This window comes from Aquarana catesbeiana, linkage group LG04, assembly GCF_042186555.1.
Source record: "Aquarana catesbeiana isolate 2022-GZ linkage group LG04, ASM4218655v1, whole genome shotgun sequence".
In the NCBI taxonomy this organism is placed as follows: domain Eukaryota; kingdom Metazoa; phylum Chordata; class Amphibia; order Anura; family Ranidae; genus Aquarana; species Aquarana catesbeiana.
The window spans coordinates 635,891,044-635,916,983 of record NC_133327.1 but is presented as its reverse complement, the minus strand read 5'-3'; the positions used below and the strand labels follow the sequence as shown (position 1 = coordinate 635,916,983).

Below are 25,940 nucleotides of genomic sequence, written 5' to 3'. Positions count from 1 at the left end.
CATCAGGACCAACAGAATTGAGTGTATTGAAACAAGCAAATCACAAGTAATTAAAAACAAATCTACAACAAAGAAAATGGGAAAATAAGAATGTACACCAGCAAAACACTGCAGTCGATTCATGAATTGTTGGTACAGGTCAGGTTATCACATTTATCTGAATATGATCATACAGAGTTCACAACATTCCTCATGAAAAATGGATTTATATCTCAGATCTTATTAGTCCATCGTTGGGAAACATTTACTTACCCAGGACTTACCCAGGATGGATGCAGTATGGAGTGCTCAATGTATATGGAAGGAGAAGGAGCTCATGGGAGGGTTACCCCTGTCGCTAAAATAAAGGTGTTCAAAGGATTGTCATATTCCTGGTCCCCGGCTGCACTCAGTGGTTCCTCCTGATGTCTGTGCTAAAACTGTGTACTGTAGTGACACTTTTGGATAATACCCGCCCATTATGTTGTGTTTGCAGGTGTCAGTGGAAACTGGATTGAGATTGCTTACGGCACAAGCTCGGGAGCAGTGAGGGTAATTGTGCAACATCCGGAGACGGTGGGCTCTGGGCCTCAGCTATTCCAAACGTTTACAGTACACCGAAGCCCGGTGACCAAGATCATGCTGTCAGAGAAACATCTCGTATCAGGTACATGTGGAGATGGTCATTGCTAGTGTATAGTATTCTGTGTAATTTATCTGCATCGGATATAGATAGTCCAAAATTCTAAAACAATACATGGCGAGTTATTGGTCTGGCTATAGGTTAGTTATTGGTTACATGTGGCAGTTTATTTTTTATTTAAGCTTGAAACCCATCTCCATGCTGGGCAGACGGCCTGCTCCCTTGAAGACAGGACAATCCCCTAGGTGCTCTTCTTCCTGTGGCAGCAGTGGATCAGGCCAAAAGTAGAATTCCTGACTAAGGCCCCTTTCACACGTGTGGACAGTATGTCCGTATTTCATCCATCCGTTTTCGGATGAAATACGGACATACATGCATCCCTATGGGATAGCGGGTGTCAGCGGATGAACATCCACTGACACCCGATATCATCCGTCCCCGCTATGGTCCGATTCTGCAGACGGAGGAAAATCCTATTTTTCTATCTGTCTGCAGAGCGGATTGGATGAACACGGACAGACGGTCCATGTTCATCCGATCCCCCCCATAGAGGAGAGCGGAGATCTGACAGAGCGGTCCCTGCACATCTGCCGGCTCAGCGGAGATCAACGAAGCGATCCCTGCTGAGCAAGTGGATGTTCACGGGGCGGATCATCACGGATCCGTCCCGTGTGAAAGGACCCTAACACTTGCTAGCTTTAACAATGTCCCCTCACCCACTCCTGACACTTATGTTAACTAAACTGTGTAAACGCTCTAGTCCTGACACGTGATCCCCTGTGCCAGTGAAGGGCAGCTGCAAGGGAGTGAAGAGAGCTCATCAACGGCTGAGAATTCCAAGAGTGGTGACTTCATCCATAGGCTCCCATATCCCAGATGTTACCGGCGCTCCCCCCTCTTCCCTGCAGCTGCTGCTGAAGGACATATGGGAGCCGGATCGCGTGACCAGACTGGAACTGAAAATAGGTAGATATGTATATCGCCTGAATCATTCAGCTGCAAGGAAGAGGGATATATTTTTGTATATAATAGTTGAACTGGATGGAACTTGAGGTCGATATCTCCTATTAACCACTTTCTGACCAGCGATGTACCCACATTTTTTTTTTTTTAAATTTGGTCTTTTTTTCATTTGTTTAGCAAAAAATAAAAAAACCCAGTGGTAATTAAATGCCACCAAAAGAAAGCTCTATTTGTGTGAAAAATTGATAAAAATTTTGTTTGGGTACAGCATTGCATGACTGCACAATTGTCATTCAAAGTGCGACAGCGCTGAAAGCTGAAAACTGGCCTGGGCAGGAAGGGGTGAAAGTGCCCGGCAGACAAGTGGTTAAAGGCTTTTAAAATGTTGCCTATGGATAGCAAAATTGACATTGTTTGTCGCCATTGTACGGGCCTGCACAATTTTAACGTGTGATGTTTGATATTTATTTACTCAAAGTAACCTCATCCTTTTTATATTTGACAAAAAAATTGGGTTATGTATCGTGGATTTTTTATTTTTTTTGCATTGAAATTTGAAAAAGTTTTTTTTTTTTCCCAAAAACTTGCATTTGAAAAAACGCTTGACAAATACTGTATGACATAAAAAAAATTGCAAAATCCACCAATTTTATTTCTCTAGGGCCTCTACTTAAAAAAAAATATATATAATGTTTTGGGGTTTCTAAGTAATTTTCTAGCAAAAAAATACTGATTGTTACATGTAAACAAAAAGTGCCAGAAAAGGCCTGGGGATCAAGTGATTAAATATTATTGGGGAGCATTAAATGTGTACACAGTTAAGGAGTCGGTCCAACTGAGAGTAAATGAAAGTGGTATTAAAGTCAAAGTTTAAAAAAACGCTGATAGGAAGGGTTTTTGTAACAGAAGAGACACTAACGGTCTCTTTTGTCATAAATTCCTCTTCCGGTCTGTCAGCGGCAATGTGCACAGCTCAGACCACAATTCCGGCACCCCCCCCCCAACCCCCCCCCCCCGTGATAAATTGACTTCCATGTGCATAGCTGGGAGTAACGTCATCAGTGCTTGGCCATTCAAGTGGCTGGCTGTGTCCCTGTTGATAAGATATCCCGTCACTTGAGAAAACTCCCCATTAGGAGCAGCAGCAAAAACAGATGTTCTATCCCTTCAAACTCCATGCAAAGTTAAAAAATCTTTTTTTGGATGGGTATGATTAGACTAAGCTGTAGTAGGCTGTAATTGTGGTTGTAGTACCTGTGAACTCTTTAGACATGGCAAAGTGTGGCATACATTTTTGTAACCATCAATCCTCGTATTGCTGCTAATGCAAGTAAGGTTTAATCTGTTGTCTTGTTTTCTTTCTTCTAGTTTGTGCTGATAATAATCATGTCCGAACCTGGACTGTAACTCGCTTTAGAGGGATGATCTCCACTCAGCCGGGATCAACCCCACTCGCCTCCTTTAAAATCCTGTCCCTGGAAGAAACTGAGAGCCACGGGAGCTACTCTTCAGGCAATGACATAGGTACCTTCTCCTTTCTTACATTGGCAGTGAAGGTGTTGGTTGTAAGTCCCTCTAGAGGTATACACTTTTTTTTTTAACTTAATAGCTCTCCGTGTGTATGTGTGTGTGTGTGTGTGTGTATATATATATATATATATATATATATATATATATATATATATACACACACACACACACAGGAGCTGGAACTTTGAGAGCACTACCTGGCTAATATCACTGTGACTGGTGGTGTTCAGCAAGTGTATGTTTTAAAGCACCGAAGTCGCTGTCAAGTGCATAATAATTTACATAGTCTACTTGAAAAAAAGACATCTAGTCCATCCAGTTCAATCCTATACCCACAGTTGATCCAGCGAAAACCCCAGCAAAGCATGATCCAATTTGTTCCAGCATGGAAAAAAAATTCCTTCCTGATACACCAAGAGGCAATCGAATATTCCCTGGATCAACTTTACCTATAAAAATTATTGTCCAGTTATATTATGTACATTTTAGGAAAGAATCCAGTCCTTTCTTAACCTATTGCCGACCATTCCACGTACGTTTACTGTGGGGTGGCTGCTCCTCTGAGCAGAATCATGTACCTGTACGCCATTCTGCACTTCCAGGTCTGTTTGGACACAGCGGGAGCCAATCAGCGGTTTCGGCAGACTCGATGTCCGCTTGTTCAGGAGACAGGCAGAATGGCGATCTGCCTGTGTAAACAAGGCAGTTTGCCATTCGGTGACAAGGGAACGCTGTGATCCTGTCTTCCTACAAAGCAGGAACACGGATCTCGGTCTTCCCACAGTAAAAGCACCCCGGACACAATAACCAAGCACTCCTTAGGAACATATTTAACCTTTTGATCGCCCCTGATGTTAACCCCCTCCCTGCCAGTGTCATTTTATACAATGATCAGTGCATATTTTTAGCACTGATCACTAATAATGTCACTGGTCCCCAAAAAGTGTCATTTAGTGTCCGAGTTGTCCCGCCGCAATGTCACAGTTCCGCTATAGGTCGCTGATCGCCGTCATTACTAGTAAAAATTAAAATGCTATAAATCTATTCCATAGTTTGTAGATACTATAACTTTCGCGCAAACCAATCAATATACGCTTATTGGGATTTTTTTTTTACCAAAAATATGTAGCAGAATACATATTGGCCTAAATTGATGAAGAAATTTGATTTTTTTTTTTTTTTTTTTAAACTGGATATGTATTATAGCACAAAGTAAGAAATATTGTTTTTTTTTTTCTTTTTTTTTTCTTCCAAATTGTCAGTCTTTTTTTTTGTTTATAGCACAAAAAATAAAAACCACAGAGTTGATCAAATACCACCAAAAAAAAACTCTATTTGCGGGGGAAAAAAGGACACCTTTTATTTGGGTACAGCGTCGCCCGACCGTGCAATTTTCACTTAAAGTAACGCAGTGCCGTATCGCAAAAAATGGCCTGGTTCTGAAGGGGGGTAAACCATACGGAGCTGAAGTGGTTAAAGCAATCTACTGAGCTGACCAGAACCAGCTCTGGGGGGAACCTATTGCACATTTTCACAGCTCTTACTGTAAAGAAACCTTTCTGTATTTGGGGATTAAAGTTCACTGTGGGCCACTGATGTAGTTATACATGTTGATCATATCCTCCCTTAATCTCCTCTTCTCAAGAGAATAAATTCAGTTCCTCTAAACATTCCTCATAGCTGAGTTCCTCCATGTTTCTTTTCAGTTTGGTTGCCCTTCTCTGCACTTTCTCCAGTTCCCCGATATCCTTTTTGTGAACTGGAGCCAAAAACGTAACTGTGAATTACAGATGAGGTCTTACTAATGATTTGTGGGGCAAAATGATCTCTCTCTCTCTCTCTCTCTCTCTCTCTCTCTCTCTCTCTCTCTCTCTCTCTCTCTCTCTCTCTCTCTCTCTCTCTCTCTCCCCCTCTCTCTCTCTCCCCCTCTCTCTCTCTCCCCCTCTCTCTCTCTCCCCCTCTCTCTCTCTCCCCCTCTCTCTCTCTCTCTCTCTCTCTCTCTCTCTCTCCCCCCCTCTCTCTCTCTCCCCCCCTCTCTCTCTCTCCCCCCCTCTCTCTCTCTCCCCCCCTCTCTCTCTCTCCCCCCCTCTCTCTCTCTCCCCCCCTCTCTCTCTCTCTCTCTCTCCCCCCCCCCCCCTCTCTCTCTCTCTCTCTCTCTCTCTCTCTCTCTCCCCCTCTCCCCCTCTCCCCCCTCCCATACCTCTCAATACAAGAAAGGATTTTGCTCTCTTTGGAAATCGCAGCTTGGTATTGCATGCTATTATTAAATTCATGATCTACCAGAACACCCAGATCCTTCTCCACTATGGCTTCCCCTAGTATGTATGGTGCATATTCTTAGCCCCCAAGTGCAAAACTTTACATTTTTCAACATTAACCGCTTCAGCCCTGGAAGATTTTACCCCCTTCCTGATCAGAGCACATTTTGCAAAATTGACGTCCTTTTTTTCCCACAAATAGAGCTTTTTTTTTGGTGGTATTTGATCACCTCTGCGGTTTTTATTTTTACTGCTATGACCAAAAAAAAAAAAGAGCGCAAAATTTGAAAAAAAAAGCAATATTTTTTACTTTTTGCTATAATAAATATCCCCCAAAAATATATAAAAAAGCTATTTTTTTTCCTGAGTTTAGGCCGATTATGTATTCTTCTACATATTTTTGGTAAAAAAAAATCGCAATAAGCATATAATGATTGGTTTGCGCAATAGTTATAGCGTCTACAAAATAGGGGATCATTTTATGGCATTTTTGTTATTTTTTTTTTATTATTAGTAATGGCGGCGATCTGTGATTTTTATTGTGACTGCGACATGGCGGACACATCGGACACTTTTGACCATTGTCATTTATACAGCCATCAGTGCTATAAAAATGCACTGATTACTGTGTAAATGACACTGGCAGGGGAAGGGTTAAACACTAGGGGGGCGATCAAGGGGTTAAGTGTGCCCTAGGGAGTGATTCTAACTGTGGGGGGGGGTGGGCTTCAACTCACATGACAGCGATCGCTGCTCCCGATGACAGGAAGCAGTGATCTCTGTCATGTCACTAGGCAGAACAGGGAAATGCCTTGTTTACATAGGCACTTCCCTGTTCTGTGGCTCCGTGACATGATCGCCGGGAGTCCAGCGAACATCGAGTCTGCTGGTCCCGCGGGCACGGTTACACTGTATACAGCTGCCATTGTGCCGACGTATATCGGCATGCATATATCGGCATGCAGCGGTTGGCAAGTGGTTAAACCTCATCTGCCACATAGTTGCCCAATTAAACAGTGCAAGTGGTCGGCTTGTAAATTGTAATCCTGTAAGTACGTTATTCCACTGCATAGGTTGGTGTCCTCTGCAAAGACTGAAATGTTACTTTTAATCCCAGACCCTATATCATTTATAAAGTTATTAAAAAGTAAGGGTCCCAACACTGAACCTTGGGGTAGACCACTGATAATCTTAGACCATTCAGAGTAAGAGTCATTAACCACTACTCTCTGAGTATGGACTTTTAGCCAGTTTTCTATCCATTTACAAACTGATCTTTCCAAGCCTGTAGACTTTACCTTACACATTAGCTATGTGTGGGGAACGGTGTCAAATGCTTTTGCAAAATCCAAGTATATCACGTCCACCGCCACCCCTCTGTCCAAGGTTTTACTTACCTCCTCATGACTGTCTTTCATGAATCCATGCTGTCTGTTGCTTAAAATATTTTTTTCCACCAAGAGCTCATCTACTGTATGTGGTCTTTTATTAAACTCTCAAGTATCTTCCCGACTATAGACGTTAAACTAACAGGTCTATAGTTACTTGGTAAAGACTTTGATCCTTTTTTAACTTATGGGCACCACATTGGCCCTGCGATGATCAAATACCACCAAAAGAAAGCTCTATTAGGGAAAAAAGGAAATCAATTTCGTTTGGGTACGTCACACGACCGCGCAATTGTCGGTTAAAGTGACGCAGTGCCATATCACAAAAAATGGCCTGGTCAGGAAGTAGGTAAATCCTTCTGGGGCTGAAGTGGTTAAAGTTAAATATTTTTACATTTCCAGTATGAGCTGCTTGTTTATAGCTTACATTAAATGAAATCCTGTTATGGTCACTGCTACCCAGATGTTCTTTTATATGAACATTAGTAATAAGCTTTGCATGGTTTAAGATTACCAGGTCCAGCCGCGCATTATTTCTAGTCAGGGCCTCTATGAACTGTACCATAAATATGTCTTGTAGTAGGTTCATAAATTTCATATACCTGGAAGCAATCTTATTACAGTGCCGAGTCACTCACGTGTTGAATTGTTTGTTAATTTATGTGCTTGCAGGACCTTTTGGAGAAAGAGACGATCAACAGGTGTTTATCCAGAAGGTGGTTCCCATCACTAACAAGCTGTTTGTGAGGCTTTCTTCAACTGGAAAAAGGTAACTGTAATCATGATACACCCGCGGATAAGCTTCGTTGTTGGTTGGTGTCGGAGCTTACCCAGTTGGGTGATGTCCCTTAATCCCCCACATGGCTGTTACATGGGGGAGGTCACATGCTCCTCGATACCCAGAAGTCCCACTCCAATAGGGCAATGGTTTGCAGAGACAGGAGAGTAGGTCAGTCAGTATTGTATCTTGCTAGGGAAGGAAGGTGAGGCGGGAGCTATTGGCATACACTGTCAAATCGATCTACGTGGACAAATTTATGCTGTTTCTTTATGATGACCACACACTGTGCTTGTACTTTCTATTTAGACTACTTTCACACTGAGGCGTTTTTCAGGCGCTAAAGACCTCCCCTGCAGCCCCAGTGTGAAAGCCTGAGTGCTTTCACACTGGAGCATTGTGCTTGCAGGACGTTAGAAAAAGTCCTACAAGCAGCATCTTTCGGGCGGTGGGGGAGCGAGAGGGCCAACCTAAACACCCCAGTTAATGTGTACCTAATGGGAAACCTGATACTGTATGAAGTTTAGAGCATATTTTGTAAACTGTTTGTATATATTTGATCAGCCTAATGTATGAGCACCATCTAAAAAAGAGGAGGAGAGTAAAAGTTCCCCATAGCAGCAAATCCCCTTCAGCTATAATTTTTTTGCCAGAACTAAGACTACCAGCTTGTAGAAATACAGTATCACACAAAAGTGAGTACACCCCTCACATTTTTGTGAGGGTGTACAGTTTGTATAACAGTGTAAATTTGCTGTTCTCTTTTAATAACCACATACAGGTATTGATGTCTAAACCGCTGGCAGCAAAAGTGAGTACACCCCTAAGTGAAAATGTCCAAATTGTGCCCAAAGTGTCAATATTTTATGTGGTCACCATTATTTTCCAGCACTGCCTTAACCCTCTTGGGCATGGAGTTCACCAGAGCTTCACAGGTTGCCACTGGAGTCCTCTTCCACTCCTCCATGATGACATTGCGGAGCTGGTGGATGTTAGAGACCTTGCGCTCCTCGACCTTCTATTTGAGGATGCCCCACAGATGCTCAATAGGGTTTAGGTCTGGTGACATGCTTGGCCAGTCCATCACCTTTACCTTCAGCTTCTTTAGCAAGGCAGTGGTCGTCTTGGAGGTGTGTTTGGGGTCGTTATCCTGTTGGAATACTGTCCTGCGGCCCAGTCTCTGAAGGGAGGGGATCATGCTCTCCTTCAGTATGTCACATTACATGTTGGCATTCATGGTTCCCTAAATGAACTGTAGCTCCCCAGTGCCGGCAGCACTCATTCAGCCCCAGACAATGAAACTCACACCACTATGCTTGACTGTAGCCAAGACACACTTGTCTTTGTACTCCTCACCTGGTTTCCGCCACATGTGCTTGACACCATCTGAACCAAATAAGTTTATCTTGGTCTCATCAGACCACAGGACATGGTTCCAGTAATCCATGTCCTTAGTCTGCTTGTCTTCAGCAAACAGTTTGCAGGCTTTCTTGTGCATCATCTTTTAGAAGAGGCTTCCTTCTGGGACGACAGCAATGCAGACCAATTTGATGCAGTGTACGGCATATGGTCTGAGCATGGACAGGCTGACCCCACCACCCCTTCAACCTCTGCAGCAATGCTGGCAGCACTCATATGTCTATTTCCCAAAGACAACCTCTGGATAGGACGCTGAGCATGTGCATTTAACGTCTTTGGTCGACCATGGCGAGGCCTGTTCTGAGTGAAACCTGTCCTGTTAAACTGCTGTATGGCCTTGGCCACCGTGCTGCAGCTCAGTTTCAGGGTCTTGGCACTCTTCTTATAGCCTAGGCCATCTTTATGTAAGGCAACAATTCTTTTTTTTTCTTCAGATTGTCAGAGAGTTCTTTGCCATGAGGTGCCATGTTGAACTTCCAGTGACCAGTATGAGAGAGTGAGAGAGATAACACCAAATTTAACACACCTGCTCCCCATTTACACCTGAGACCTTGTAACACTAACGAGTCACATGACACCAGGATAGGAAAATGGCTAATTGGGCCCAATTTGGACCTTTTCACTTAGGGATGTACTCACTTTTGTTGCCAGCGGTTTAGACATTAATGGCTGTGTGTTGAGTTATTTTGAGGGCACAGCAAATGTATACTGTTATACAAGCTGTACACTCACTACTTTACATTGTAGCAAAGTGTCATTTCTTCAGTATTGTCACATGAAAAGATATAATAAAATATTTACAAAAGTGTGGGGGGTATAGTGTGTGTGTGTGTGTGTATACATGTGTGTGACCCTGCACTTCTGGGTATCGGGCGCGCGTGTATGCCGCCGGAGGCTCGATTCCACTGTGATTTAAATAGCGGGAGCCGGTCAGCGGGTCCCGCAGACTCCATGTCCACCGACACCTGCTGATCATTCGGTAATGGGAACATGCCGCTCCAGGTGAGCTGGGGAGAGTAATCCTCCCACGGGTGCAAGCCTCGGCTCGCATGCCGTGCAAATGATATAGAGGAAGAAATTGGTGGCTGCACACAGTTACATTGAGCTTATTCATTACCTGATTAATGAATAAGCACAATGTAATTGTGTGAAACGCATCTACCTAATGCACCTGCTACCATCCTGTGGTGTCATATTATGTTTTATTGGAGAAAAATAAAGGGACTTTTTACTACTCCAGTGTGCAGACACCAATTTCTTCCTCTGATCATTCGGGACACAGGCAGAACGGCAGTTTGCCATTCTGTCCGTACAGAAGGCATGGATCCTGTGTTTCTGCAAAGCAGAGAACACTATTCTTTGCCTTCCACTAGTAAAGGCACCTCCCACACTACACTAAAACACTGGCCAGGCACACAGTTAATACTTTGATCGCCCCTGATGTTAACCCCTTTTCAACCAGTGTCATTAGTACGGTGACGGTGCATATTTTTAGCACTGTTCATTCTATTAGTGTCACTGGTTCCCAGAAAAGTGTCAGGTGTCCGATTTTGTCCACAGCAATCCTGCTAGATGCTGATCGCCGACAATGCTAGTAAAAAAGAATAAATAAATAAAAATTCCATAAATATATCCCCGAGTTTGCAGACGCTATAACTTTTGCGCAAACCAATCAATATACGCTTATTGGGATTTAAAAATATGTAGCAGAACACAGGTGCATCTCAATAAATTAGAACATCATGAAAAAGTTAATTTATTTCAGTAATTCAATTCAAAAAGTGAAACTCATATATTGTATAGATTCATTACACACAGGGTGATATATTTCAGACATTTCTTTTAATTTTGATGTCTATGGCTTACATCTAATGAAAACCCAGAATTCAGTATCTCAGAGAATTAGAAAATTGTGAAAAAGTTCAAAATTAGAGTGTGACACCATGAGTCTATAATCAGCTAATTAACTCAAAACACCTGTAAAGGTTTCCTGAGACTTTAATTAAATAGTCTCTAAGTCTGGTTCATTAGGTTACACAATCATGGGGAAGACAGCTGACTTGACAGTTGTCCAGAAGACAGTCATTGACATCCTCCACAAGTAGGGTAAGTCACAAAAGGTCATTGCTCTAGAAGCTGGCTGTTCAGAGTGCTGTATCCAAGCATATTAATGTAAAGTTAAGTGGAAGGAAAAATGTTGATAGAAAAAGGTGCACAAGCAACAGGGATAACCATAGCCTTGAGAGGATATTGAAGCAAAGGCCATTCAAGAATTTGGGGGAGATTCACGGGGAGTGGACTACGGCTGATGTCAGTGCCTCATGAGCCACCACACAGACGTATCCAGAACATGGGCTACAACTGTCGCATTCCTTGTGTCAAGCTACTCCTGAACCAGAGACAATGTCAGAAGCGCCTTACCTGGGCTAAGGAGAAAAATGACTGGACTGTTGCTCAGTGGTCCAAAGTCCTCTTTTCGGATGAAAGTAAATTTTGCATTTAATTTGGAAATCGAGGTCACAGAGTCTGGGGGAAGAGTGGAGAGGCACAGAATCCAAGTTGCATGAGGTCCAGTGTGACGTTTCCACAGTCAGTGATGATTTGGGGAGCCATGTCATCTCCTGGTGTTGGTCCACTGTGTTTTATCAAGTCCAGAGTCAGCGCAGCCCTCTACCAGGAGATTCTAGAGCACTTCATGCTTTCCTCTGCTGACCAGCTTTATAGAGATGCTGATTTCATTTTCCAGTAGGACTTTGCACCGGCCCACACTGCCAAAAGTACCAATACCTGGTTTAATGATCATGGTATCGCTGAGCTTGAATGGCCTGCAAACTCACCTCACTTAAACCCCATAGAGAATCTGTGGGGTATTGTCAAGAGGAAGATGAGAGACACCAGACCCAACTATGCAGATGAGCTGAAGGCCGATATAAAAGCAACCTGGGCTTCCAAAACACCTCAGCAGTGCCACAGGCTGATCGCCTCCATGCCACGCCGCATTGATGCAGTAATTCATGCAAAAGGAGCCGCAACCAAGCATTGAGTGCATACTATACTGTACATGGACATACTTTTTTAGTAAGCCGACATTTATGTATTAAAAATCTTTTTTTTATTTTTTGTTTTTTGTTTTAAGTAATATTCAAATTTTCTGAGATACTGAATTTTGGGTTTTCACTAGCTATAAGCCATAATCCTCAAAATTAATAGAGAAATTCTTGAAATATATCACTCTGTGTGTAATGAATTTATAAAACCTATTCCACTTTTTTAATTGAATTATGGAAATTAACTTTTTGATAGTATTCAAATTTTTTGAGATGCACCTGTACATATTGGCCTAATTACATTTTTTTTTTTGTTGGATAGTATTTATAGCAAAAAGTAAAACATATTTTTTTTTTTTTCAAAATTGTCATTCTCTTTCCTTCTTTCTTTCTTTCTTCCTTTTTTTTTTTTTTTTTTTTTTTTTTTTTTTTTTTTTTTTTTTTTTATATAGCGCAACAAATAAAAAACCACAGAGGTTAGCAAATGCCACCGAAAGGAAGCTCTATTTTGGCTATGGTGTTGCATGACCGCGCAATTAATTTTCAATTGTCAGTTAAAGTAACGCAGAAAAATGGCCTGGTCATGAAGGGTGATGAACCTTCCGGAGCTAAAGTTGTTAAGAATGCAAGGCAGGTTCACTGTAATTCAATGGCTTTCAACCTTATTGAGACCAGGGCCAGGTAAATTCCCTCCAAACCTTCAATGCCCAAACAGTATTTAAGAAAAAAAAAAATTACTCTCAATAAAAGTATGTGAATTGAAAATATCTTGAACTGCTGGAAAGCTCTGGATGGGGTTGGGTGTCACTGTGGGGGAAGATGAGGGTTAGGGGACTCTGTAGCAGACTCGATGGCCTTGAAGGGGATGAGGTTTTTGGAGAGGACTTGGTGTAAACTGTGAGGGTTTCTAGAGGGGCTGGGGAATTTGCAGGGGTAATGTGGGAGACTTTACGGTGCTGCAGGGTCTGGGGAGCACTGTGGGAGGTTGAGAAGTCTTGTGGAACACTGTTGGAGTTTGGGGGCTGGAGACCCTGTAGGAGGTTGGGGAGGCCTTCCTCACTAGTTTTATCTGGAGTATTACTTTAATCAAAATTGTAAGCATTTTTTTTTTTTTTTTTTTTGGTGCAGAATCTGTGAAATCCAGGCCGTAGACTGCACTACCATCACATGCTTTACTGTACGGGAATGTGAAGGATCTAGTCGTATGGGCTCCAGGCCTCGGCGCTACCTCTTTACTGGACATTCAAATGGCAGCATTCAAATGTGGGACCTGACCACCGCCATGGACATGGTTTTAAAGATAGAGGATAAAGGTAAGTGACAATCAGAGAAGGCGGGGGAGGGGCATGGTGGTTAGCAGTTGTTGCATTCCTGATTTGATGAGCATCTTGTTTCAGCTTTTTGGTCATTGGAATGGCAGCTGTAATATATTGTTACTTTTTGCCACTACTTGTCACTGGTGTATGCTGAGATCATTACAGAACCCCTCAAGTGCTCTCAGTATGCACAGATGGCAATACAGTCATGTGCTGCTCTCTGATCTCATCAGCTGTGATAAAGATGGGAACTGTGCAGTTGAATATATGAATGTGAAGCATCAAAGGAAGCCCCTGCACTGATCTAGGAGCACCACTGATTATATCTGCTTCTGTGTTTCCAGATGCCGGTGGCCCAACAGAAGAAGAGCTGTTAAAGTTACTGGATCAGTGCGACCTTAGTGCTTCACGATGTGCTACGCCAAACATCAGCCCAGCCACCTCTGTGGTTTACCAAAGTCGCCTGCGTGATTCCAGTTCAAGGTAAACGGGAACAATTCTGTTACACTCCATTCCCTTTTAGTTGTGTGTAAATGTAAGTCATTTTCAGGATTTACTTTATTGCAAAGTTACTAGATGCTCTATGGCAGCCTTTTTCAACCAGGGTTCCCTGAGGCCCCTTAAAGTTTCTTCAGGGGTGCCTTGGCAAAATGCCTAAAAAATTGCCCAAAAATCGTATACAAGCCAGCAGGTGGATCAAGCCTAGCCTTTTAGTTACACAAAGCCACGGGTTTTCATTATGCACCATTATGACCTTTTAGCCACCAGCATCCTAACAACCATTGACATCAGCAGTTGATAAGGAGGATGTCGGTTGTCTGCAGAGCATTCTTGTTTGATTCTCCCCTGCCCCTCTCCATCAGCGCCGGGGTCACATTAGCTGAGTGATGAAGAAAAACAGAAAGAAGAGAAACACTGGAATACTAGTCAGTACCAGTGTGCAGAAGTGTATTTGCTTTGGAAGAATAAATCACTTCTAACATTTGGGTGTCCTACATGTGTGGATGTTGATGCATTATATAAAATTATTAAAATATCTTTTTACATTTTATAATGGGGTGCCTAGAGTCTGTCCATAATTTTAAAGGGTGCCTTGACTGAAAAAAGGTTGAGAAACACTGCTCTATGGAGTGCAAAATGTGAATTGGCCCATGCTTAAAGCAGAACACTGGCTTCCCCCTGCACTTAGTTTACACACACACGCCTACCTTTTTTTCCAAGGGTCTGATAATGACAGCGCTCACATAAGAATTGTGAACCAGCAGTTTAGTGTTGTAGAACTGTGAGCAAAGACTGCCATGATGACTCGCCCCAGGGGGAGTGTCCATGACAGCTTGGGCTCATTGGAAGTGAGTTGAATGACACTAGTTGTCATTCAATCTAGAAGACTGGCAACTTCTAGAGGCAGAAATAAATACTGTAACATTCCATTGAAGTCAAGGGGAAACGCACCAAAATAGCACCCAAGGTTCGAATTTAGGTGCGTTCTTGGCGACGCCTAGCACCAATATGCTGATTGTTAAGGAGCAGGTACCCGCCAGTGTCCTTAACCAATGAATAGATGGTTGTTAAGGAGCCAGCACATTTCTAGCTTTTTTAACAATCAGCGGGGATGTAAACGATGCCCCCGCACAGCCTCCTTCCCCCTTGGTGGTCACCAGAAGCTCGGTCTGGCTTCACTTCCTGATTCCCTTGCTGAAGATGCCAGCGCCTGCACCCGGAGCCGAGGGACGGGTCGGCTTCGGGTGAGGACATCGCGGGCGCCCTGGACAGGTAAGTGTCCTTATTTTAAAAGTCAGCAGCTGCAGTATTTGTAGTTGTTGACCTTTTACATTTTTTTTGCAAGTGGAACGCCGCTTTATCAATCACCCGATCCTGATGGTGTACTTACAACCAGCTTATTTATGGTTTTCTATGCTGCATGCAATGTGGTTTTTTTTTTTTTTAAGTACTGCAGTGTAAAAACAGCAATGTTGGTATGGATAATTGTTAAACTGTCCTGTGTATTTGGCTGGTGTAGCTCTTTTAAATCTTCTGTCCTTCCTTACAGTTTACAACTCCACCATGAAACAATACACGAAGCTGCCACATATGGCTCAGTGAGGCCTTACCGTGAAAGCCCCCTCTTAGCAAGGGCACGGCGCACAGAGAGCTTCCACAGTTACCGAGATTTTCAGTCATTCAGTTTCAACAAAAACAACTCTGAAAAATTTAGCCTGGAAATCGGGAGTTTGGTGGTGAAGAGTGACCCAAAACCAAATGACCACGAAAGCTGCTCTACTGATGAAACACCCACAATTGCTCTGAAAGTAAACCAGGGTGCTGATGCTGTTTCTGATTCCTGCTGCTTGCCTGATAATGCTGATGTCAGGAAGAGGATTATAGAGGAGGAAAACGAGACCAAATTAGAGACAAAGAGGAGAAGCGGCTTTGAAGGAGCCTTTCTTGGCAGACGTAAAGTATCACAAGTACCTCATTTAAGCTCCTCACCTGGGGATGGCGGAAGTGAATCTTCTGGTACAGCGTCGCCGTCACCTACAAAGTCCACCACTTCACCACGGCGCAAAAAAAGTGATTCCTCCTGCCAGGACTATGCATTGTGAAATTAATAGCTGGGAGGGAGTCTTCACTGTCCAAGCATGACTACAGAAAACACGCCTACTGGGGCTTATTTATTAACACTACAGCAGTGTTTCCCTAAGTGTGAGATGGGTATCAGTTGTGGTATTTACCCTCAGTATGGCTATGTGGAAGGGTGTGCTCGCTGTATTATCACCTGTGTGACAGGTGGACCAGGGAGCATGCTCATGGAAGTAGAATACTGGATGTATCTACTCCTAAGGGCTCCACGGCCATATTGAAGTAGGTAGTATACAGTGCAGAGGAGGGAAGGCACTTAAGGGCTGCTCAGGGAGGCAAGAAAAAAAGTGCTATGGACCAGTCCCTGCATCACAAATGACCAATACTACTTAACAGTTTGCAAGCCGTGTAGGTGGGTGCTGTACATATGATATTTAAAGCGACTCTGTCGCAAAATGATACAAAAGAAAGCATGAAAAAGAAGTCCTTTTAGTACTTATATCTTATGCTGCCTGTGCTGCAGTTCTCTGCTGTAATCAAGAGACACCACTACCTAAAATTATCTTCAGCATCTGGACAAACTATGCCACGCTGGTATATCCAATCTTAAGTGAGTGAGGATGTATCACCTAATTTGCACAATGTGAGTAAAAATCCAAAAAGTAAATGAGAGAAAGACAAAAAGAATATATCACAAAAAAAAGCACAAAACAGATGCACTTCAGCCGGTGATCACTTGGTGTGTTAGAAAATGAAAGAATAAACTCCAAGTTCCGTGTATTGTGAATTAACACCACTCTGTGGCTGCATGCAAGGCTTACTGGAAGCAATTAACCACCCGTTACAGATCAGGTAAAAAGGTCAAAAAACAGCATGAAGATAGTATGGTCACAGATCTCCTAAAACAAAGTAAATGATCCCCAGCAGATGCAACGTGCCTCCACTGAGAAGCTCCACATATCAATTTGTTGGGAACAAGCAAAAGATCACTCATAGCGTAAACTATTTATAAAATGTTCACTTTATTGTAAAATTGTTAGACTCACATTTCGTAGAACAACAAAGCGCTTTCTCAAATAAAATCCAAACAGATACATTTAAATGGCTTCCCGATCACTTCCGGTCAGAACGTGGTGATGTCACAGCTGGCTCCGCCCGGTGCGTTTCGTCATTACTGAACAATGCATTTTCTTAAATAAAATCTGGGGATTTTATTTGAGAAAGTTCTTTCTTGTTCTATGAAATGTGTGTGTAACGATTTTACAATAAAGTAAAAATAAAAAAAAAATTAAATCTATTACACTGAAAGATCTTTTGCTTTTTCCCAACATATCAATGTGTGGAGCTTCTTAGTGGAGTCGCATTGCATCTGCTGGGGATCATTTACTTCCTTTTAGGAGATCTGTGACCATGCTGTTTTTGACATATCTGTAACGGGTGGTCAATTGCTTCCGGTAAGCCTTGCATGCAGCCACAGAGTGGTGTAAATTCACAATACACAGAATTTAGTTTATTCTTTCATTTTATAACACACCAAGGGATCACTGGCTGAAGTGGATCTGTTTTGTGCTTTACTGGACTTTCTTTGTGATATGTTCTTTTTGTCTTTCGTTTTCTCATTTACTCTTTTTTTGGATTTTTACTTACATTGTGCACTTTAGGTGACACATCCTCACTCACTTAAGATCGGATATACCAGCATGGCATAGTTTGTCCAATTTCTTATCTACTCTGTAAAATATTGCATGGTTGCTGTAGCAGGTGTATGTTTGATTTTTTTGTTTTTGTTTTTGTTTTCACCTGAGCATTATATTTTTTTGTATAACTTATCTTCAGCATCTGGCATACTTCCAAATGTGTCTGATGCCTGGTCCTCAGCTATGAGTACTGTGGTGTCTTCACCTGGTCCATACTTCACTGCTGTGTCCCACAGAGCTCAGAGGTGGACCACCCTTCCAAAAGCGTTCCGTGTAAAGATTTGTCAGTCAACGGCATCTCTTGAATACAGGGGTAAACTGCGAAAGGCAGCAGGACAGGTAAGTATTTAAACTCTTTTTATGTGAATTTTTTATTTTTATTTTTTGGTGGTGACAGTGTCTCTCTAAATAGCGCACACATATAACCCCTATGCTTATTTAATATATTCCTGTAAAGCAAGCAAGTTTGCAAAAACAAGTTTTTTGCTTTCTCATTCTGTCCCCTTTAGGCTGCACTCACGCCTGAGTATTTTGTAATTGAAGCTCAGACACTCAACCAGCAAAATCCCCTTCATTTCAATGGCCCCTGTCTCCACGCCCAGATGTGAGCAGGGACCATTGAAACTAGGGCTGCAACTAACGATTATTTTCATAATCGATTAGTTGGCCGATTATTGTGTCGATTAATCGGTTAATAACCTTAAAAAAAAGTGTGGTATATAATTTAGTTAATATGTAAAGTTTTAAAAAAAGGCAATTTATTCTCAAATATCACTATGCAGTGGTAAATATAAATAAGCAACTATATGGTTAGGGAGCAAAATATCGAATCCATTCTGAGAATAACAGACAGAAGAGATATACTGTATATACTATTAGAGGAGAGATATACTGTATATACTATTAGAGGAGAGATATACTGTATATACTATTAGAGGAGACATATACTGTATATACTATTAGAGGAAACATATACTGTATAAACTATTAGAGGAAACATATACTGTATAAACTATTAGAGGAGATATACTGTATATACTATTAGAGGAGATATACTGTATAAACTATTAGAGGAGATATACTGTATATACTATTAGAGGAGAGATATACTGTATATACTATTAGAGGAGAGATATACTATTAGAGGAGATATACTGTATATACTATTAGAGGGAGAATCTGGTAAATATCATCAGACTCAGAGATCAAATTTTTTTATTAAAAAACAAACAATGTCTTCCTTAAAAAAAAAATGTCATTTTAAGAACGTTCGTTCGATTTTCTAATCGTTAGTGGGGTCAAATCGACGTTCGTTTTTAACCACAGTGACGGGAAAATTTAGAAATAGAAAACTTCTTGGTCAAAGGAATTTTCAGACAGTGGATGTGGTTTTCGTTCAGAAATTACATTCATTTTTAATACAGAATGTTAAAAACAAGTGAAAATTTCAAACAACATTCTTTCATTCAGTGAATGTACAAAGATTTTTCGTCTGAATATTCTTGTCTGAAAATTGATCCGTGTGGCCAGCATAAGGCTCGGTACACACCTATGCAGTTTGCTTTTACGTTTAGTAACATAATGGGGTTAAAAAAACGAAAATTAGCCCTTTATAGTACAAAAAAAGCAGATAATCACTACTGTAAGGGGTTCATTTTTTTTACTGTAGAATTGTGAAAGTAATATTTACAGTAGCGATTCTTTTCTCTATTTGTACTATAAAGGGCTAATTTTAGTTTTTTTAACTCCATTATGTTACTGGCAGATTAATCGATTATGAAAATAGTAATCGATTAATTTCATAATCGATTAGTTGTTTCAGCCCTAATTGAAACTAATGGGATTTTTCTTGTTGAGCATCTTTGCGCTTCAAGCTACAAAACACTTGGGTGTGAATGCAGCCGTAGAGATACACTGGAAACCTCAGACTTCCTATTTCCTTTTCTGATAGTTGTTTTAAACAACCCTATCATACCATATGATGGTTTATAAACCTGGCATACACTGGCGGGCCTCCTTCCCCTTTTTGTTTTTTTTTTGTACACTTGGCACCCCTGGAGGAAGGTAGCAGAACCCGGTATTTTAGCATCTTCTCCCTCTTAGCCCTGTGTCCTTTAGTGCTGAGTGAGATGCCCTGAGCATTGACTGGTCTAGATTCAAACTATGTATGGGCAGCCTGAATGTACCAAGTTGATCGATCAAACAACTTGGGTACAACCAGACTGCTGGATTTTGCATGTGGTTATACTGCTAGCGGCTACTATAGCCGCTATCGATAATCACTGTCTTCTTCCAGCAGGGACAGCTTCCCCCCCCGCCGGGAGAATACAATGGCCACAACCCGTGGTTGCAGGAAAGAAATTTGCTCTGCTTTTTTTGTATGGGCTGCTTTAGTAACTAGTCGAGAAGTACAGAGACTGGGATGCTGGAGCTCTGATTTCTTAATTGTATTCAGCACCATAGGCCACCAGCACACTTGTGAAAACATAAGAGGGGTACGTGCAGGCTCCTGCTGGTGTCTGCATTTAACCATTTTTGTAAAGTTTACTGTCAGATATGATGGGTTTACTATCTTCAAGACATAGTAGTTTTATCAATGAAGATGTTCATATAACTTCTTGCAGCCATCACTTCTAGAAAGGAGAAAGCAAGATTACAGGGATGCTGGGGACTCCTTACTTAAAGCCACAAAGGAAACACTTGAGCATCCATTATTCCTCCTCCCATGGGGTTCCTTTTTTTTTTGGCTCACTTGCAGGCCTCTTTTCCAGAGAATATTCAGATAATAGAAATAATATTTTCCACAAGCTGCTAAGAATGACTAGTGATGGTGAAATGTGACTAGCCATAATTTGGGAAACACTACATTAAAGGAAAAGTGGAAGTGTATTGACCATTGCAGCTCATCAGATTCTGGCTGGCATTTTCCAGTGCGGTGCAAAGTGACTCTGGCTCCAAAAAAGTGGAAACAAATACCTGTTTATACTCTTATCCTGGAGTCTGTTCCTTGGATCTTTAGCAAGAGCTACAGCCTCCCAACAGGATCTTCACATCTGAGAGTGTTGGATGCCTAGGTCTCACATCGCAGACTGTGGTCCCATGTGCCAGCCCAGGAGACCAGATATCTGACATGCCTAAAATGCGTTGGTTATAAGGATTTTGCAGAGGGCAGTAGCTTTACAAGAAAATGAAGATCTGTGAAACCGGTAGCGGAATAGGTTGGTGGAAACGAATACCCTGTTTATACTCGCCTTTCCTGAAGCCTGTTCTTGGATTTTTAACAAGAGCTACAGCCCCCAACAGAATCACTTGTTTTGCAAGGGTATTTTTTTTTTTTTTCTTGTAGTGGAAGAGTTGATTTAAGATTTCAGAAATCCAGCCTGATTGGTTGCCATGGTCAGCATCCCTAGTTTTCTTTCCGTGAATGGGACCCATTGTGTTCTCACTGGCCCTTATTTCTCAGTGTATCTGAGGGAAGAACTGTCTGTCTGAAACCAATCACAGTTTACTTTCCTGTCTCCTAGAGCTCAGTGGTTGAGTGATATGAACGTTTTTATTGCAATGAGTAACAGACTGAAATAATTCTCCCTGCTGATACGGTAGTAAATAGAGCCAGCAATGCTTGATTTTACTTTATCTTGCTGTTAAAGCTTGCTAAGGGTTCATTCCATCTCTATTTATTAATTTCTTTATCTTAGAATTATATTTTTAAGATTTGTTCTATTCTGGTGTTGTACACTAGACTTTGTAAAAATTTACCTAGCAAGTTTTTTGGCTACTTTGATACATATACTGTTTATCTTATTTCTAGGTAAGAAGATGACGCTAAGGATTTGTTCAGTGGAGTTTGCAGTGTGGTAACCCCAAAACAACATTTATGATACAGTGACCCTGAACTGTAATGGCTTGATCTCCAAATAGTAGCTGCATTTTATTATAGGTTTTCTTGTTTAAATGATTACCGTATTTATCAGCGTATAACACGCACTTTTTTTACCCTGAAAATAGAGGGTAAACCCTGCCTGTGTGTTTTTTTTTTTACCAAAGGGGGGTGGGTATCGGGCAGTCCGCCCTGGGTGCCTCTCATTGGGAGGGTGTCAGGCTGGCCACCCCACCTCTTGAAAGTTAGAGTATGCGGGCAGCGCTGTCCCAGGAGACTCAGGGTCTCCTGGGAGTGCGGAGAGGGCTTTAAAATTAAAGGGGGCTGCGTGTTGTGCATATGGGCTGTGTACTATGCAGAGGGCTGTGGAAAGTTTTTTTTTTTTTCCCTGAAACGTCCCTTTTAAAGTTAAGGTGCGTGTTATACGCCGATAAATATGGTAGTTATTGCACTGGATCTCCCATAATAGATGCAGCCTATTTTATTTCCTGTTGATTACCATGGGGCTTTCTAGACAGGCCGTCTACCTTTTAGGAATGATCCCTTTTCCCTACTGTTATCTTACATCGCTGTCCAGGGCTCAGTTGACTATACATATGTCTTTTGCACAGTTCTAGTTGCACTTGGGTAGACCCCCATGTGCTTTAACACCACAGGTCTGTTGTGCAATAAGGGCATTTACTAGGCCATGGATGCTGGTAATCTTGGGGGCCAGCTTTCTTGAATTAAATTTTGGGAACCTCCAAAACTTCAGAAAGGATGGGGGACAGATTCTTGCAAATGGAGTAAGGGACACTTTGTTAGGGGTGGGGTCTACTAATTGCATAGGCACTTTCTCTCAGTTTAAATTCTTTTTTTACAGTTCTTATAGAAGATCCTCTGTGGTCATCGTTTTTTCTACAAATCTAGTCAGAAGACTTTTTCTGTGTAGATTTATTGGGCCAGTTCAGTGAGCAAATTCACTACATTCTTGGATCATTTGAAAACTTGTGTCAACAAATGCAGAGGGATTCTGCTTCTCCTTTTAGGCTGGGTTCACACTGATGGGAATTGAATATGGGTTTCCTGCATCCAATTCGCATGACAGGAGATCGTGACCGGCTCTCAATGAAGCTGGTTCACACACCTCTGGGGCGGCTGCCATCCAAATTGCAGAAGGGTCCTGTGCGTCTTCTGGTCCGTTTTCAGGTGCAAATTCAGCCAAAAATTCGGACCTGATTTGCATCTGAAACGGTGAACAGATATGTACCAGACCCCTGCTGTGAGCTGCGGCCACAGCTAGTGTGAACCCAGCCTAACATTCAATAAAATATTTTTAGTAATTAGACAGGAAAAGTGTTGCATTTCCTTGGCCAACCAGTGGGCAGAGCTGAAAGGTGGTCACCAGAGAGATCAAGTTTCACCGTTTAATCAGAAAGACCCAGACATGGCAAGAGGGGACCGCACTGCATGACTGTCTGTACAAATCCACAATGTGCACACGTAATTTATTGAATGACACAATATTATTTATCCTACTCTCTAAAAACACTGACACAGTACATATACATTTAGCCAAATATTTAATTTATATTCCTTTTTTTTTTTTTTTTTTCATAGAAATATAGCATATTTTGCACGAGACGCAATAGTCCTTTTTATATTTCAACGGCGTTTGCAAAGCGTGACTTATATACAGCAATATTGCACTTCGGTGTCTAAACACCAACTTCTTGAATGCACCATTTGTCTAACTCCAGTCTTGATTTTTTTTGTCAGTATTTAACGTTCCAAAAATCTTGTAATATTAACTGAGCTGGAAAATAAAGACAGACCAATATAAAATCTTTTCTTTAGCCTTCATTAAGGGACACAGGAATTCAGAGATTGAGTCATGCTGCCACCTAGAGGAGAATTTGGACACTAGCAAATGAAATAACAGCGACCAGCCTGGTATAACCCCTCCCAGTCTCTGCATGCCTCCGTTTTTCATTAGGGTCCTAGCAGGATGATCGCCTTTTCTCTGCTGTGTGGAGAAAAGTCTTATCTTTCTTTTTGCTAATTTTATTTTAACATTAATTAAGATTTATCTACACCCTGCTGAGCTGGTCTCTTTATGAAGCTATCCTGATCAACAGCTCTTCAGCACAAGCTTTGAAGACTGTCCCCACACCCTGCTGGAAAAGTGAGAAGCTAGCCTGGAATGTGACCTTCAGGCAATGGGCTCTGTCTTTGGCACTTTCCATACCTGAGTTTACTGGTTAGTTAGCCGCAAAGCACTTTCCTGGTCCAGAGCCATGGTACATACCCAAGTGTAACCCTGTCTCTGAAGATGAGTAGGCTGTGTGGGCTGAGCATCAGGAGCTCTTCTTTAGTAGAACTGCTGGGCACCATTTGTTTTCCCACTTATCATTGGTTCATGATACAAAGGGTTAACACAGACATTGAGGAGCGACGTCATCCACTGGGTGAAATGCTGTTCACACTCATGTTTTCATTTTATGTGGAGAAAGCACCTACTCGCCATTGCTGTAAGCTGCAAGTGACAAATTGATCTATCCTCGTTTTATTTATGCTGTCCAACTTGTCACCTTTCGGCCCCCTGAATCCCTCGTGTTACCAGCAGCGGCTTTGTGAATATTCAAGGCTTGGCCCTGAGCTGCGTTACTATATGCTTTGCAGTACAACATTGGATCATAGATGCATGGGGAAAAGTTACAATTCCCCTGTGTACCACTAGCTTTTGATCCATTGATCGACCCAATACTACTTGCTGTGCAGTCCCTAGGGCGTGGCGCAGACAGCCTGGACTTTTGTCCTCTACTTGATGCCATCCTTGGAGTCATCCTTGCCTCTGTTGGCTATGGCTCTTTCCTAGGAGGATTTCACCACAGTCCTTCCAAGATTTTATAGGCTAATTTGTAATTTTAATTGCTGACTCTGACCACAGCGGCTATTATCATGCTTCAATGCCTTCCCCTGTTAAATCCTTATCAGCTCTACCAGTGGCTTTAGTGGCCTCTGATCCTTCACCTCTTGGGACTCTCAGGCGCTGAGTCTCTTATGTTTTTGATGAATGATGTTGCCCCTGAGTAGTTGCAGGATGCCACTATTATCACTCCCTGGCTTAAAGACCCAGCAGTGATTCTCATTGTTGTGGTTTGTACTCCTTTAAAACTTGGGAATTATTTGACTTCTATGGGTGCTGTTTACAGCCTAGACTCTTTCAGAGTCCTCAAGACCACAAAGACCTTGTTCATGCACCTGTTATTTCCTGTCAGCCTTTATGGAGACTGGAAGAACCCTGACAATGTGTTCATTTCTCCCAATCTTCTCCCAGCCCTGTATCTATCTGAGGAGGACATTGTTTAAAAGGTGGGCAGCCCCTGCTGTGGATCTGGAAGTTTTCTGTATTAACAGAGCGTTAACCATCCTTGTGGAGGATGCAACTGTGCTCAGGGACCCCAATGACAAGCAATTGAAGGCCCTCTCTAAAACATTCTCTGGCTGGCCCTGCCTTGCAACTTGGGCTGACACTAACTTTAGTCTGCTAAATTTAAATGATTGGGCTAGGGCCATCAGCAGGTATCTGTTTGCCATTCAGACAGATCCTTTAAGTATGAAGCAACTGGAGCTCTTGCCTGCAGCTTGTAGGTAGGTTGTTAGAGGTCTCCATCTTATTTCTCATATGAGTCTGCTGTCTGTGAATTTAAGGAAAACCCTTTTAACCCAGTACTGAGGTGGACAACATGCATGTAAAAAGAGTCTGTTTGACACTAGAAGTCTTTAGGAGGGCTAAGCAGGAGCTACCCCCGTTGATGCCCCTGTTGAAATAGCACATGCTCACTTTTTGTTACAAGTCACTAAGGCGTGGAATGTCCCTCTCCATAGCAAAGTACATTGCAAACTGTCAGGCTGTTAGCGAAACCTTCGCCTATAGTACTGGTGCAGCTGCACAGAAGAAACTGCCACAATGCAGAGCAAACCACCTCTTGGCATCAAAATAAGTACACCGCAAACTAATGCAGTGCAGGGTGCACCACCACCAAAATGATTCAAAGGTACTTACAAAATGCTTGGGGTTTCCCAGATGACTTTTAAACATAATTTGGGGTCCATTTCACATGGATTATAACAATAGCCATGTAACTGATTGCTGGACCATCAGGGTAGCTAAGTAAGCAGTCTGCAATAATTTCCAGTCAGCTAATAAACCGGGATAAATAGCATTGTGATATTTAAAAAAAAAAAAAAGATTTTTACATGTTTTTGGACTGAGACTTCAGAGCTGCCCTGTACACCCCCATCAAAAATTACACTGAGGACAAGTGTGCCCAACTGCCCCAAAAGGCTAGGCTCAACCTGGAAAGTCTGACCTCTCATTGGAAGCTAAAAACGGTTCCTTTTATCAGTTACACACCCTGGACTTCCAAGTCCCCAAAGGTGGCAGTCTTTTAGTCTTTAGTGGATGCTTGCGTAAAGA

General features: G+C 42.1%; 1 protein-coding gene across 1 annotated transcript in view; it reads left to right on the top strand.

Moving 5' to 3' along the window:
* Positions 1 to 16,039, top strand: part of KCTD3 (potassium channel tetramerization domain containing 3) — an 84,757-nt gene extending 68,718 nt beyond the window's left edge. The window contains exons 13-18 of the mRNA XM_073628381.1: positions 476 to 646; positions 2,954 to 3,109; positions 7,434 to 7,530; positions 13,134 to 13,318; positions 13,666 to 13,804; positions 15,372 to 16,039. Of these exons, the coding sequence (XP_073484482.1) occupies positions 476 to 646; positions 2,954 to 3,109; positions 7,434 to 7,530; positions 13,134 to 13,318; positions 13,666 to 13,804; positions 15,372 to 15,924 (1,301 nt within the window). The 3' untranslated portion in view covers positions 15,925 to 16,039. The remainder of the gene's footprint in view (positions 1 to 475; positions 647 to 2,953; positions 3,110 to 7,433; positions 7,531 to 13,133; positions 13,319 to 13,665; positions 13,805 to 15,371) is intronic.
* The last annotated feature ends 9,901 nt before the right edge of the window (positions 16,040 to 25,940 follow it).